A 15,112-nucleotide genomic window follows, 5' to 3' on the forward strand; every position below is an offset into this window, starting at 1 on the left:
GGGGGAGAGAGAGAGGGAGACACAGAATCCGAAGCAGGCTCCAGGCTCTGAGCTGTCAGCACAGAGCCCGCCACGGGGCTCGAACCCACCCACTGCGAGATCATGACCTGAGCCAAAGTCTGACGCTTCACCAACTGAGCCACTTAGGTGCCCCAAGGTGGGGTATTTTTAAATACATCATCGGTTTATTGGTTACAACGGTTTGTCCTACTTTGCGTTCCCCTCCTCTCAGTCTTTTACATGAAGTTTCCGTTGTTTTACGTGCCGCAAAATGAGCCGGGTCTCAGAGTCAGACATCCTGGTTTTCCTTCACAAACTCTCAGAATCCCAGGTTCCTCCTGTGCCATAATAATTCCCGTCCTATGGGATCATGGAAGGGATGAGAGAAAGTGCGTGAAGCATCTGGCACAGTAATAGTTAGACCCTGAATACATGGTGGCTACCATCAGCCTCGTTACGACCACAACAACCGTCTTCAACTTCATCAGTAGCAGCGTCCTCACCATCGTTACCGTTTAATCCCCGCTGTCACCACCACTACCATTATCGTCATCGCCACCATCATGTCAATCATCATAATCATTCTTATGACTATCGTCACACCATTATCATTACCGCCACCTGCACCGCCATGATATTTGGGGGACTGGGAGAGAAGGTTTCTTCCCCACTCTCCTGCATTCCATGGGGAAGGAGACACCAAAACACCCCAGGGAGGACGCGGTACACCATGGTGGTCATCGTCACCATCCTCGGTATCACCGCTACCAGGATCGTCATCATCAGGCAACGCACACGGGGTTTTCACGCAATTTTTTGTTAATTTTATGCATTTATTTTGAGAGAGAGTGACAGCGCACAAATGAGCGGGGAGGGGAAGAGAGAGAGGGAGCAAGAGAATCCCAAGCAGGCTCCATGCTGTCAGCCCAGAGCCCAACAAGGGGCTCGATCTCACCCACCGTGACCTCATGACCTGAGCCGAAATCAAGAGTCAGACACTTAAGCGACCGAGCCACCCAGACGCCCCCTCACACATTATTTTATTCAGTCTTCACAACAGCCCTGGGAGTAGCTGTTATTATTTGTTTACAGCTGAGGAAACCGAGGCTGGGTTTAAATGACTCTCCAGTGAATAAATGACAATAATCATGGCGACACTGGGAATTGCACAAGTAATAACAAAGCTGTGTTACACGAAAACGGTAACAAGCTTTGTAGTCTGCAGACCCAGGAGCCGGTTCCACCACCAGTACTGGGACAGCAGGGTAATCACTGCAGTGGCTGCTGCTTATCGAGAGGTTGTCTGGCCAAGTGCTTCCCATGTGTACTTTTATTTAATGCTCATCATGACCCTCCGACTTCTAGACGAGGACAAAGGTACTCAGACCGGTGGCTGCTCTTGGGAGAGAAGCAGCATCATGGGGGTGCGTGCAGTTGGAGGCGCAGGTATCTGGGGTCCTCGAGGCTGAGTGACGAGCCCAGCACACCTCTTCCTACAGGGAAGAGACTCCAGACGAAATACCCCAACTCCCCAAACATCAGGCTCTCCCTCTGGCAGGAGCCAGCGTCTCTCTCTGGTAGTGACAAGGGCCTGAAATCACGCACAGCTTCACCATGGACGCGCAGAAGCAGTTTTCAGCAACGTCTTTTTTCCGAATGAAGCTGGAGCCACCCTGGCACAGATTCCAGTTCTCTCAACATGGTCCTGGAGGAGACGGGGCTCCTCTCGCGCCCCACGGCGGGACCTGAAGGACTCGGTACAGAGGGGGCTCCTGCTCCAGTTCTGAGTTGATTAAGAGACAAAGTCAAGGGGACACATACAGAGAGGTCAGCTTCACAAGGCAGCTTGGAGGACGTGGCTTAGCTGAGCAGCAGAGTCATAAACCCAGGACTAGGTAAATGCCTGCCTCGTCTGGGGCGAAGCTGGCCACCTCTGGCCTGCCCAGCCCACCCTGGGCCAAGGCCACACCACAGCAATGGCCTCCCCTGAATGGTCCATGCCAAAGAGGAAGAGGCTGGACAAGCTATGGGTGCACACTTCCTGCTGTTGAACCCACCAATCGCATTGCTTCACGCCTTCCCTAGGGTGTAGAGAGTATTCCTTCCCCACGGAAACCAGAGGAGTGGGGAAGAAGGATTCCCCCTCCAACCCCCAGATGTGATGGTATTTTCCAGGACTTTAAGGAGTGAAACACATTATTTCATCATTTTTCAAAAATACATTCTATTGGGGGGGGTGGTTGTGGAATGAGGAGTATAGAAGAAAAGAATCTAGTATTCTTGAGGCTCTATGTTTAATGAGAAAAATAGATTTCTGTCATCAAACCTTAAGTAGGACAATGCCTAGGGCAGTTATGGTTAAGAAATATTTTATGATAATATGGTGAAAAATAAAAGCATTTCTTTTGTAGAATTTAAGATATATTAGGTTTTTTACTTGCTTTTTTTTTTTTGCTTTTTTTCCCCCTATTTTTCCCAGGACTTGGAGGAATTAGAAAAGGGACTTCAGGTCAAACTATCAAACACGGAAATGTTGGGGACTGGCGATTCTGAATACATCACTCTGGCAGATGTGGAAAAGAAGGAGCGAGAATACTCTGAGCAGCTAATAGATAATGTATGCGATGGATTAGTTTATTCCTGTATAAAAACCTTGCTTTCTGGGACAGTTAAATTGGCGAGATTAAAGAGATGGCTTCTAGAAGCATGTTTCACACTTGAATTCCCTGTTGCGCTCTGCCCAGAGCCAGGGATCCAGTTTCGGAAGTTATGTGATAGAGAAGGTATAATTAAGGGGCCAAGGTTCCTTGGGAATTCCAATGAATTCCCCTTGTTTAAATTTTAGATTGATCTTTTGATCATTCTCAGCAAAGATTGCTCTAACCCTCTATGTCATACCACCCCGTGGATTAGGAACACATGTGAGCGGCTAACTTCTCCAGCCCGAGGCGTCACTCGTGAAAGCTGGGTTTAAATTCTAGCCAGGGTGGCTTCTCTCAAATATCCCTTTTCTTGCTTCTCAGTTCCATTGCCCCCTGTTCCTACGTTAGGTATTAAACAAACATTTTTTGACACCCAGGACTGTGCTGCTCACTGGGGTTGCAGAATGAACTTAGACCTGGCCTTGCCAGACAGATGCACAGGCTGGTCTGGCGGGGGAGGCGACAGGTGAGGAGAATGCAGACTTTAGAGCTCACAAGCGTTGTGATAGGTGAAAACAGCGGAAGGCTGGGGTGCCGCGGAGAGAGAAGTTCGTTGTACCCCAGGTTTAGGAAAGTCTTTATAGAAGAAGAGACCCGTTGACAGGCTTTCTGGGAGATGTCGGGGGAGGGATGCTGGCAGAGAAGGGAGCCAGGGGGGGCCGAGGCGCAGGCAGAGCAAGATAAAGCCAGAGATCCGGCCCGAGGGTTTTCATCTTGTGCCAGGGAGGTGGGTGTCACTGGAGTTTGGCAGCCGCTGTGGCCGGGTCCATTTCTGTCTCAGAAGGACCACTCAGGCTGCTGTGTGGGGGAGAGGTATGAGCTCTGGGGCGAGGGCGGTAGGAATTTCGTGGAAGGCAAATGCAAGTAGGAGCAGAGGGGTAAGAAAAAGTGGGAGAGCTGACAGGATGGCAGATAAGGAAGTTTGGGGGAGAAGCGGGTGTAGAGGATCCGCGCGGTGGAAATAAGGACCCCAGAACGAGAGCCAAGTCGGGAGGGGAGCTGGTGAGTCCCGGCTTGACGTCTTGAGGTGGAGATGCCGAAGGATGGAGAGAGTCCGCTAAGCTCGGGTCAGATGACACGGGGAGCGAGGATGTTTGTGGCATGAGATGGCAGAGGGAGGGCGCTCAGCCTGGATTCCGGGGTCCTCAGGCTCCCGAAGCAAGGGACCCGTGTGTCCATGTCTGCGTATTTCAGACAGATGATTCATAGTATGCCCAAGATTCTCTGAAGTACGGCGACCTCCAGCATTGGAGACGCCCAGCCAGGGTGTCTGTACAGTGGGTAGGGGAGGCAGCCTGGTGCCCAGTCTTGGATCCTGCCGGCATTTAAGGAGGAGGAGTCAAGGAGAATTGAGACAAGAAGGCAGAGTATGGACTCTGAGGGACCGGGAGAAAATCATGTCCCGGACATCAAGGGAATCAAAAGTTTCTAAGAACAGAGGGGCACCCTGGCTCCCTGGAGCTGGAGGAGAAGTGCCAAAGCCGGCTGGACATCGATCTCTGTTTGGGGGTGTGTGGGGTGTCATGGATGACAGTCACATTCCCTTAGAGCCGTCGGGAAGGACGTCATCTGGCGGCAGGGACAGGTGAGAGGCTGGAGGTTTGATGGATGGGCTGCCAGCCGACTGGGGCAAATAGCGGGTTACTGAGTACACGAGGCGCCAGGGCACTCAGGTGAGCGCTTCCTCTCGGCCGTGCCCAGCCCCTGGGAGGGGGCTGCTCAGAGTGACTCAGTGTTTCAGGTTGCGTTTATCTCCACCCTTCGCCATTGCAACAAGGTCAGGGTGGGCTTCTGGTGCCACCATGCCCGGTGTAGCCAGAGGTGCCCAGACGAATTCAGCGTCTGACAGGCAGAGCCACGGGGAAGAAAACCACTCCTTGGGGAGTTGGGTGGACCTTCACCAACTCTGCCCCTGCCTCCCATCAGCTCCGTGATCAGCGACCTAACTTTCTGAGCCTGTCCCTGCATCCAGCCAATACGCACTTCACCTGGAAATAAAATGCGTGAAGCATAGAGCCTGGCATCTACCTGTGTGCGGTAAAGGGAAGTTGTCCTGACTGCCGATGTCACGGCTGTCACAGCTCTGGGCAGCTGAATGAGCCCCCATACTCCGAGACCCTCCGTGATTCCCACCTCTCCTCCTGAGGAGATGCAGGGGTGGGGGGGGGGGAGGAAAAAGATTTCAAAGCAGAATGTTTTCATGGTCGGCATCGTCTCTGCCAGATTTGCTCTTTTGTACTTTGAGGGCAATAACTAAAATGTAAACGGCCATTCGTGCTTTTATTTCCAGAACACATTGAATCCCTTTCAGAGATCTGGAAGCTTCCAGGAGCACACTGTCGAATTTCACGCACTCCCCAGGCAGCCATCATGGCCTGTTTAAGAGTCTTTAAGCTGTTTATGCCGGGTGATCTCATTGTGCCTGCCTTCCTTATCAGCAGAGCACTGGTGTTTGCTGAAAAGCCACCTCGAAACTGACGGGCACCTACAATACTCCGAGGAGGAACCTCTCTACAGAACTCGATTATTGCCAAGATAAGCTCGCTCGGAATTGCAGAATTGTTTAGAATCTCAGTTTGTGATAAGGAATGAATTGTAATTCTCAGACATGAGCCATCTAGCTTTATAGCTTTCTTAAATAAGTTTTCTACACCCACCTTCTTGCTTCTCATTCTCATTTCACAGATGGAAGCTTTCTGGAAACAGATGGAAAATATCCAGCACTTTCTTATGGACCAATTTAAGTGTTCCAGCTCCAAAGCCCGACAGCTTATGGTGACTCTCACGGAAAGAATGATTGCAGCCGAAGGGTTATTGCATGACTCTCAGGATTTGCAGGCTCTGGTATGCTGGAGGGGTCGGGGAGGGAACATAAGGATACTCACTCTAGAGAAGGAGAATCCAGAAGTTTGATGCCCCGTAGAGATCAAGTCGAACAGCTTTAAGTTGTAGATGGGGATATAGACCCCAGAGAAAAGCAGTGAATCCATCCATCCATCCATCCATCTACCTATCCATCCTTCCTTCCATCCATCTATCCATCCATCCATCCATCCATCCGTCCATCTATCCATCCTTCCATCCATCCATCACCCATCCATCCATCCGTCCATCCATCTGTCCGTACATCCATCCATCCGTCCATCCATCTATCTATCCATCTCTCAGTCCATCCATCCATCTGTCCATCCATCTATCCATCCATCTATCCACCTATCCATCCATCCATCCATCCATCCATCCATCCATCCATCCACCAATCCATCTATCCATCTGTCCATCCATCCATCCATCCATCCATCCATCCATCCATCTATTCATCCTTCTATCCATCTATCCATCTATCCATCCATCCATCCATCCGTCTATCCATCTATCCATCCTTCCATCCATCCATCATCCATCCGTCTATCCATCTATCCATCCTTCTATCCATCTATCCATCCATCCATCCATCCATCCATCCCTCTGTCCATCCGTCCATCCATCCGTCTATCCATCCATCCATCCACCCATCGATCCATCTGTCCATCCGTCCATCCATCTATTCATCCATCCATCCATCCATCCATCCATCCGTCTATCCATCTATCCCATTTGTCCATCCATCCATCCATCTATCCCATTTGTCTGTCTGTCCGTCCATCTATCCATCTATCCATCTATCTGTCCATCTGTCCATCCATCCGTCCATTTGTTCATCCGTCTATCCATCCATCCATCCATCCATCCATCCATCCATCCATCCATCTGTCTATCCGTCTATCCCATTTGTCCGTCCATCCATCCATCCATCCATCCATCCATCCATCCATGTATCCACTCACCCATTCCTCAAGTGGAGATGCTGACCATCTTTGTGTTACTGCCGAATAGAGCACTGGTTCTCAATCCTGGCTGCACACTGAAGTTATCTGGGGAGCTTTAGAAAGGACTGATGCTTGGGTCCCAGATGGGTCCCCCTCCCAGAGATTCTGACCTAATCAGTCTGGAGTGTTTAGAGCTTCAGGGGAGCATAGTGGGTAGTCATTGTTGACTCCCACTTGTGTGGACAGAACTTCATTTGCTTTCCTGATGGCTCTCAATCACCTGAAGAACTTTCAGAAAATGCCCCTGTCTGGACCTCATGCCCAGAGATCCAACCTGATTGGTCTAAAGTGAAGACCCTGGTATTGGCTGGTTTTAAGGCTCCCTAAACAATTCTGATACATAGTTGGAGATATAACCCGCTGGTATCTGACTTTGAACCTAGTGTTCAGCCACTTGAAGCTGTGTGGTATTGAACCAATTACGTGACCCTCCTGAACTTCAATTACTCTATTTATAAAAGAGTAGTCCTAGGAGTTTCTGCACACAGGGCTCCAGGAAAGTGCTCTGTGACCTGTAACACCCTAGTCACCGTGGGGTTTCCCAGTGGTGGTTTTGGCTTTGCCCTGCACAATATGTACCCATTTCCGCCTTCCTCTGACCTCGGAAACTCATGCCCATGTACCCACCCAGGTCACACCCAGCTCAGAATCCTGTAACAGCCACCCGGTCCTTGGCTCAGAGACCCAACAGCTAAGACCTACGGAGCAGGCCCTGTGCCTTTCCCACAACCACTTGGCTTCGGAGTGTGGTCCACAGACCAGTGGCATCCGTAGCCCCCAAGAGCCTGTTAGAAATGCAGCGCCTCCCCACCTGAATCAGGATATGCATTTTCACAAACGGCCGTGGTGCAGCAGCTGTCTGAGAACATAGCATCATGTCCACATACGATCTCCTTTCCCTCCTCGGCGCTGCTGGAAGGTAGGCCCAGCAGATACTCGCGATGAGCAGAGCGGGAGCCAGCTCAGCGACCCGCCTAGGATCCGCGTGCTGTTGGTTGACATCGCTGAGCCCGGGCAACAAGCTTCCAGCTTTGCCGTCCAAACCCTTGTGAATTAGATTTTAATTTGATAAGGCTGCTGATATTAATGTTGATCAAAAGAGAAAGACTTTTTTTCCCCTCTTTTTTCTCTTTTTATTCAAGTATCATTCTGCCAACAGGATATTGACGCAGAAAAAAAAATGTATCCTTAGCTGAGTCCGGCCCAAGTATTAGCCAGTAACTTCCAAATAGCAAGAAGGGAAGGCACTATCCAGGCTATCAATATGTCCTTCTCTTAGCCAACATTTGGTGGGCACCTCCTTGTGGGCCTCCTTCTCTTACAGAAACAGTGTGACAGACTGGAGCTGGAAACCTGAGCTCACACCACAGTCTTGCTGCTTGTTAGCTGTATGTATGACCTGGGGCAGGTTACTTAACCTCTCTGTGACTCAGTTTCCTCCTCTGTAAAGTGGGGAGTCAGAATAGCACCTGCTCTGAGAATGTTAGAGAGTGGATAATACGGAAGGCCTTTAGAACAGATCCTAGCACATAGGAAATGCTCAGTGTGTGTTAGCGATTAGACTCCTGCGGGCCACATGCCCGCAGGCAAAGGCCTGTAATCTGTTTCTACAGGAGAGCGAGGCTCTGCCTGCATCACAGGTATCAAAAACAGAACAACAACAACAACAAAAATCCCAAAAATAGTAGCTTCTTTATGTTGCTGATAAACTCCCTAAGGATATAAGTTCTTGGGTCGGTGTCTGAGCATTTTGGCCTGGGCTGCTGGATCTATAATGTTCACATGGCATCATGAGTGTCAGACTGGTAGGGTCCTGGGAAGGACCCCAGAGGTCACCAGAATCAATCTCCTGGGATGTTTGACCAAAAAAGCTGTGCTGAGATCGGGGCACCCAGATGGCTCAGTCGATGAAGTGTCCGGCTTCGGCTCAGGTCACGATCCTGAGGTTTGTGGGTTCGAGCCCCGCGTCTGGCTCTGTGCTGAGAGCTCAGAGCCTGGAGCCTGCTTCAGAGTCTGTGTCTCCCTCTCTCTCTGCCCCTCCCTTGCTCTCTCAAAAATAAATAAACATTAAAAAAATTTATAAATAAGCCGTGCCAAGAGCAATGTGGGGGCTTGTAGATAATTATGCCAGCAGCTTGCATTCATGAGCACTTACTATGTTCCGGCTGCTATTTTAAATACTTTACATGTTTTACTTAATCCTCACAGCAGCTCCATAAGTTCCGTGTCCCAGGAGGACCCTGTGCCCATAGTCTGCTGCTCTGAGAGGCTGAGTCAAGTTCTAGCCGAGGCACCTGTCGAGTTCCCTGCTACACTCTCGGAGCAAAGGGGACCGCTCGTCTCCCATCTGCACCCGTCTGCCCGTGCTTGCCTCTTTCCACTGCTGTCTTTCTTTGAATATACATCTGGAGGTTGTGCTGTCACTATTGAGCGGCAAGGACTCACCTCGCTACCTCAGAGGTGGCTGCTGTAGTGGCTGGGTCCTTGCAGAGCAGAGCCCCTCCCACCAGGCACACGGCCGCCCAGGGCTTATCCTCTTGCGCCCCCTAGTGGTCATGGGCCTGCCGGCTGCTGGCTGGTGCCTCTAATAGGAGGAGAGGAAGGTTCAAAGCCACTGTCGGGCTAGTTACGTGGCCTTCCGGAATAAACCTCAGCATTCTTGTCTGTAACTGGGGGATCCTTATCCTTGCCCTGTTCTCACGTTGTCGGAACACAGACCCGGTCTTCAAGGGCTCTCAGTCCGGCCTGGGACTGTCCCTTGTGATTAGCTCCTTAAAGACAGAAGCACGGGGGCAGTGGAGCACGGAGGAGGGGCCCGGTGGGGGTGGGGAAGATCGGGGAGGGCACCACACAGCCCAGCCAGTAAGGGTGAGTAGGACTAGCAGACAGAGGAGATGGGGTATGGAGTGTGCAAAGGCCCAGCGGAGCTGAGAGCCAGGCACACAGGGCAGCCCGGTGCAGGGAGGTGTGTGGACGAGGCTGGAGACCGAAGCCAGGCCTGGTCCTTGGGGACCACGGGCACCATGCCCTGGGGTCAGACTTGGTTTGAAGGCAGTGACTGGAGGGTTCGAGCCAGAGAACATCTCTGTATGTGCATCTCAGAAAGACCCTGTCTGCCACGCAGGTGCAGAGCACAGGGGGACGGGTGGGAGGCTAGGACAGCAGGGCACCAGTGACTGGGGCCTGAGCTGGCTGTGACTGGAGCCAGCGGGAAGGAGATGGAGAGGGGGTCTGAGGAGGCAGGATTGCAGGCGTGGAGGAGGAGAAGGGAGCAGAGACTGACTCGGGGCTCTGCCGGGGCCCCGCCCAGGTGGGAAAGGCGTCCTTCCCCCGGGATTTGGGGCCTCCTAGGCACAGCAGCGCCTCCCCCCTGGTTCCATGGGCCTCACGCTCATTCTGTCAGGTGAGCAGCTACCCTCTGAAGCTTCCGGATCCACAGTGTCCCGACTGGCTCTGGTCACTTCCTGCCCTGGGGAAGTGTCTTTTCCACGAGTCCTGTCCTAAGTGATGACATTGCGGTAGGGCGGGGCCGGGCCCATTCTAAAGTCTGACCTCCAGGGAGCCGCTCATAAAGTCAGTCTTACCTTCCAAGGTCTCTTCAATCCCCGCGTCTCAGGCTCTCTGAGGCTCAGAAGCCTAGGATTCCTGTAACCTTTATTATTCTTTTGCCTTATTTTTCTAGGGCTGCGGAGGCCAGAGGCCCAGCTGACTGGGGAGGGGCGGGGGGGGCGTAAGAAAGGTGGATGTTCCTCTTGGGCCATGGGCACGGATTGAATCCCTTCCCGGAAGAGCAGCCTTGGAGGAGGGCTCTCTGTGTACTAAGTGCTTTCTGTATCCCACCCCGTGTCGGCCTCTCCACACCCCCATAAGGGGTGATTTTGTCCGCATCCAAGGGGCAGACACGGGAGGCTCAGAAGGACAGCCCAGTGGTCCGGCCTCTGCTCCCCGGGAGGTATGGGCACCAGGGTGGACGCGGCCCGTGGCCATCAGCAGACCTGTGCCACAGGGCGCTGACCCAGGGTGTTTCCCTTCCCAGGACGCCCTGGAGAGAACAATGGGGCGGGTGCACATGGCAAAGACGATCGAGTCCCTGAAGCTGCAAATCCAGGAGGAGACCAGATGCCAACTGGCTGCCCTGTCCCGCAGCCTGGAGCTGCTGACCGTCGAGGGGAGGCTGTCCGGGCGACAGAAGGAGGAGCTGCTCGCACAGCAGCACAAGGCCTTCTGGGGAGAGGCAGAGCGCTTCGGCAGGGGTGAGTGAGCGGTGGCCTGGTCTGGGGCGCAGCCCTCCCGCGCCTGGGAGGGGGTGGTGCGGGGTGGGCCGGGCCTGGGAGGGCAGTACCTGCAAGTGTCAGGAGAGGTAGAGCAGCGCCCGGGAGACTAGCACAGCCTGCGATGGCCTTTCTGCCCCCGGAACCACATCTCGTAACTTCTCTGAGGCTTGCTTGCCTTCCCCATAAGGTAGAATTCGATACAGGCTGCCCCTGGGGTCGGGGATTGCCTGCTGCGTCTACTCCCCAGTGATCCGGGCTGACGGAGGCCCCAGGGTCCTGCAGGAGAAGCGCCTGGACTATGCAGAGTGCAGAGGGGGGTGGAAAGGCCCAGAAAGGAACATGCCACTCAGCTGCAGCCTGCAGCCCTACAGGGCCCTGCTTAGCAGGGCAGGTGCGGGTGGGCAGTGGTTGAGCGTGTGGGGCAGGAGAGGGAACCTGATGTGGCTAGGGTGGGCCCTGGGAGGTGCGCAGGTCAAGGTTCAAGGCACTGAGGGCATCGGAGACCCAGTCCAGGTCGCATCAGTAGAAAAAAGGAAGCCACGTCTTTAACCTGCGGGGCACACGCTGCCCGCACCCGCTTTCCCGGGCCCTTGGCAGAAGAGCTCACGGGCGGCTCTGTGATGGCCTTTGCCTGGGGCCGTGACAGTGGCCGGGCAGAGGCTGGGGCCTCTCTGCCCTCAGGGTGTCTGCCGGGCACGGAGCCCGTGTGCTTAACAGTTTCCCCAGCGGGTTCCAACAGCCACACGGGTGTGGACACTGTCGGACCAGGGGGTGTCCAGGTATCTTGGTCACCTCGGGCCACCGTAACAAGATGGCGCAGACCAGAGGGCTCACACGGCAGACATTCCTCCCCTCCCAGTTGTGGGACCCTGAGGTCCAAGATCAGAGCTCCAGCCACTCCTGAGAGACCACGCCCTGCTCCCACATGTCCACCTTCTCCCCGGGTCCCCACATGGCAGAGAATGAGCTTTCCTGCACCTGTTCCTCTTCTCATTAAGGCCCCGGCCCTATGGGATTAGGACCCCAGCCTCGTGAACTCGCTTCAACTTAAGTGCCTCCGTCTAGGCCCCGTCTCCAAATGTAGTCACGTGGCGGGTAGGGCTTTAGTGTATCAATTTGGGGGGATGCAGTTCCGTCCATAGCACTGGGTTTCATCGCAGCCAGGGACCTGGTCCTCTGTCTGCAGTGGTCCATGTCCCCTCTACCAAGCCTGCCCGCTGCCCTGGGGAGAGGGGGCCAGAGGGCAGGCACTCAGTGCTGGGACCTCAGGACTCCAACCAGGCCATTCCACGAGGTCTTTGTGTCACTAGGTGTCACGGCTTCTATGACCACGTGTTGGCTGGTTGGAGCTCTGGACGGTGTAGCATGAGCACATCTGGCCTTGGGGGTCATCACACACAATGGCCTGGGCTTTACCAGCGGAAAGAGGCCCCAGCAGCAGAGAGTGGCAGGGACAGGACACACAGACCCCGGTGATCAGGCTCTGTTGAACTTGGACAAGACAGGGGAGGCAAAGAGACAGTCAGGGGGTGGAGGGAGGACCCTTGGGCAGAGGGAGGACTCTGGACACCTGGTCACACTCTTTGCTGTCAGAGGCTAAGAGATTCTCAGACAAAACCCAAGGAAGTGTGCTTGTGTCTCAAGTGTGGAAGGGGTGTGTGTGTGTGTGTGTGTGTGTGTGTGTGTGTATGAAATGCTGAAGCAAACATCTCCAAGGACTGCAGACCCCTGGTAGCCTGGCCCCCATGGACTTTTCCAGCCTCTACACTCAACATCTCCCCCATTTGGGGAGAAGGATCTGGCTGCCTTCTCTGTCTCCTCTCCCCGGATCCTTCTCTGGGGTCCCACACTGCCTGTTACGCCTCATCCTTCCCACCCCACCCCCCCGTCCCTCATCCACATGGCACTGATTTTCCCTAACCCTTGTCTCAACCTCTCAGGACCAGGAGCAGACTGGGAGCAGGGCTGGGTCCTGCTCCTGGGACGGCCCCAGCGCCCGGGGCTGTGCCACACTGCCGGGCTGAGTGACCGGGGGCGGGGTGGAGGGTGGTTTTAGACCCCGGCCTCTCTCCCTCCTGTAACCTCCCCCATCAAGCAGAGGCCCTGCCCTTGGGCTCGTCCTCCTGGTTTTTGACTCAACTACGGTCTGAGATGTCACTGTCTCCCAGCAGACCCCGTCTCCTCTGTCCTGCCCTACCACCTGTCCCTCCCTGCGTCACCCCCACCTCCCTCATTTTGCCCCAGGAAAATGCCTCCTCTTCGTCAGGTTGGCCGGCCGCCCCGCATAACAGCTAAGCGAAGCCTCGTGTGGTGTCCTGAGCACCGGGCCCGAGGGGAAGTGGGGGTCCCTCAAAAAATGTGGGGCCAGGAGCTCCTAACTGGCCTTTTGGAAGCACACGTGCCTGAAAGATCAAACCGTGTGGCTCGTCCTTGGTGCCGGCAGGAGACAGGAAGGTCTTGCCGGGAGAGTCACCTGCCATGTCCCGTGGCTTGTTTCCATTTCAGAGTTTGTGCAGCGAGGCAAAGACCTGGTTAAAGCGTCGCTGGTCCACCAGGCAGAGGGGACGGCGAAGCTGAAGCTGGCTCAAAAAGAGGAGCAGAGGGGCTTCCTGGCCGAGGCACGGCTGACCTCCGACCCGGCCGAGTTCCTCCAGGTGAACCTGCTCCTGACTGCCCACCACGTCCACGGGCACGGCCGTCCCGGGAACGGCCACGCAGGTTGAGTGCTGGGGCTTGGTCCTCATGACCGAGCCAGGAAAGCCAGACGCTTTGACATCTGCCAGGCACGAGGTCAGCTTCTCGCCTCCACGTGTCAGCCCGGTGACCTTGGCACGTCCAGGGGCCCCGGGGACCGTGCCTGTGAGGCTGAGTCGGCAGGACCAGGGAGGTGGCCACGCTAGAAAATGCCCTTGTCCTGACGAGGAAGGGGACAAGAGATAAGAGGTCACTGTCCTTGAGGGCAAGGAAGTGAGCTGTCCCTGGCACAGGCTGAAACAAGCCGGCTCAGGTTCTCAGAGGGAAGAAGACCCTGCCTTTGCCCCTGTGTTTCCCCGCTAATGGGTGGGGTGGGGTCTGCTTGTCCTTCCTGCACGGTGGTCAGGCCGTTGGGCACTGGGGCTGCCTGGAAATGGGTTGGAACACCGACTCTGCTGCTAGGGGGCCAAGTGACCTTGGACGCATCGCTCACCCCCCAGCCCTCAGCTTCCTCACCTGCACACTGGGAGTAATGGCACCTACCTCGTGGGTTGTCAGGGTCCCGCAAGACTGCTTGTCTGGTCCCTTCTGCTCTGCATTGCCCTGTGGTGGACCTCATCTCGGTGTTGCCAGGGGGATCGAGGGACAGTGACCCACATGGTCACAGGCACGCACCGCCCCCCCCAGGAGCACCTTGAGGGCAGCGGCAGCTCCCCAGTGAGGAGCCAGGAGAGGAGACCCCCGAGAACAGAGGAGAGGCCTTGAGGTCCCTTTAAGGTTCAGCTGCCCCCTTCCTCAAGGAGCCTCCTCCCAGGCCCCTTCCAGGCAGTAAAGTGGGGCGGGGGCTGTTTCTGTCCTCGGGAAGATGCATCAGAAATAAGAGTGAGAGAGGCTGGGGCGCCTGGGTGGCTCAGTCGGTTAAGCGTCCAACTTCGGCTCAGGTCATGATCTCGCGGTCCGTGGGTTCGAGCCCCGCGTCGGGCTCTGTGCCGACAGCTCGGAGCCTGGAACCTGCTTCGGATTCTGGGTCTCCCTCTCTCTCTGGCCCTCACCCCATTCATGCTCTGTCTCTCTCTCTGTCTGAAAGATACATCAACACTAAAAAAATTTTAAAAGAATTAGGCTGTGATTGTACTGGCCCCTCCACCAACGTCGCACGGCACAGGCTGCCCAGGACCTCAGCCCAGGCCAGGCACACGCTGGTGCTCAGGAGACATGGGTGTGGGAAGAACAGGTTGGACGAGTGTGTAAAAGGATAGATGAAAACCCAAGTGAATGAGAAAACGGATAAATACGTGAATAAAGGAGTGAACGAATGGATGAATGAATGAATGCAACTCTCACCCAGACCCAGTGTCCTTTCTTTTTCTGGTCCCTGCCCCTCCCTCTCAGCCCAGCTTCCGCTCCGCGCCCCCACCAGGGCCGGACGCATTCGTACCGCCTGGTCCCAGCTGCAGCGGCTCCTAGAACCCCAGTAGCGTGGGTTCCCCCGTCTTCCAGGGAAACTTCCTTGTCCTTAAAGACTCAGCGTACACGAGGAGTTTTCCCCTGTGGACCCTCCCTGAGAGGAATC

General features: G+C 54.7%; 1 protein-coding gene across 6 annotated transcripts in view; it reads left to right on the top strand.

The window, feature by feature from the left end:
- EVC (EvC ciliary complex subunit 1) overlaps positions 1-15,112 on the top strand; it is a 73,913-nt gene that overhangs the window by 23,435 nt on the left and 35,366 nt on the right. For all 6 annotated transcript variants that reach the window (XM_025921645.2, XM_086705479.1, XM_086705480.1 and 3 more), the window contains 4 exons: positions 2,480-2,617; positions 5,388-5,546; positions 10,608-10,824; positions 13,351-13,499. In XM_025921645.2, coding sequence (XP_025777430.2) covers positions 2,480-2,617; positions 5,388-5,546; positions 10,608-10,824; positions 13,351-13,499 — 663 coding nt within the window. The remainder of the gene's footprint in view (positions 1-2,479; positions 2,618-5,387; positions 5,547-10,607; positions 10,825-13,350; positions 13,500-15,112) is intronic.

Source organism: Puma concolor, chromosome B1 (assembly GCF_028749965.1).
Source record: "Puma concolor isolate L17-30 chromosome B1, mPumCon1.1.hap2, whole genome shotgun sequence".
In the NCBI taxonomy this organism is placed as follows: domain Eukaryota; kingdom Metazoa; phylum Chordata; class Mammalia; order Carnivora; family Felidae; genus Puma; species Puma concolor.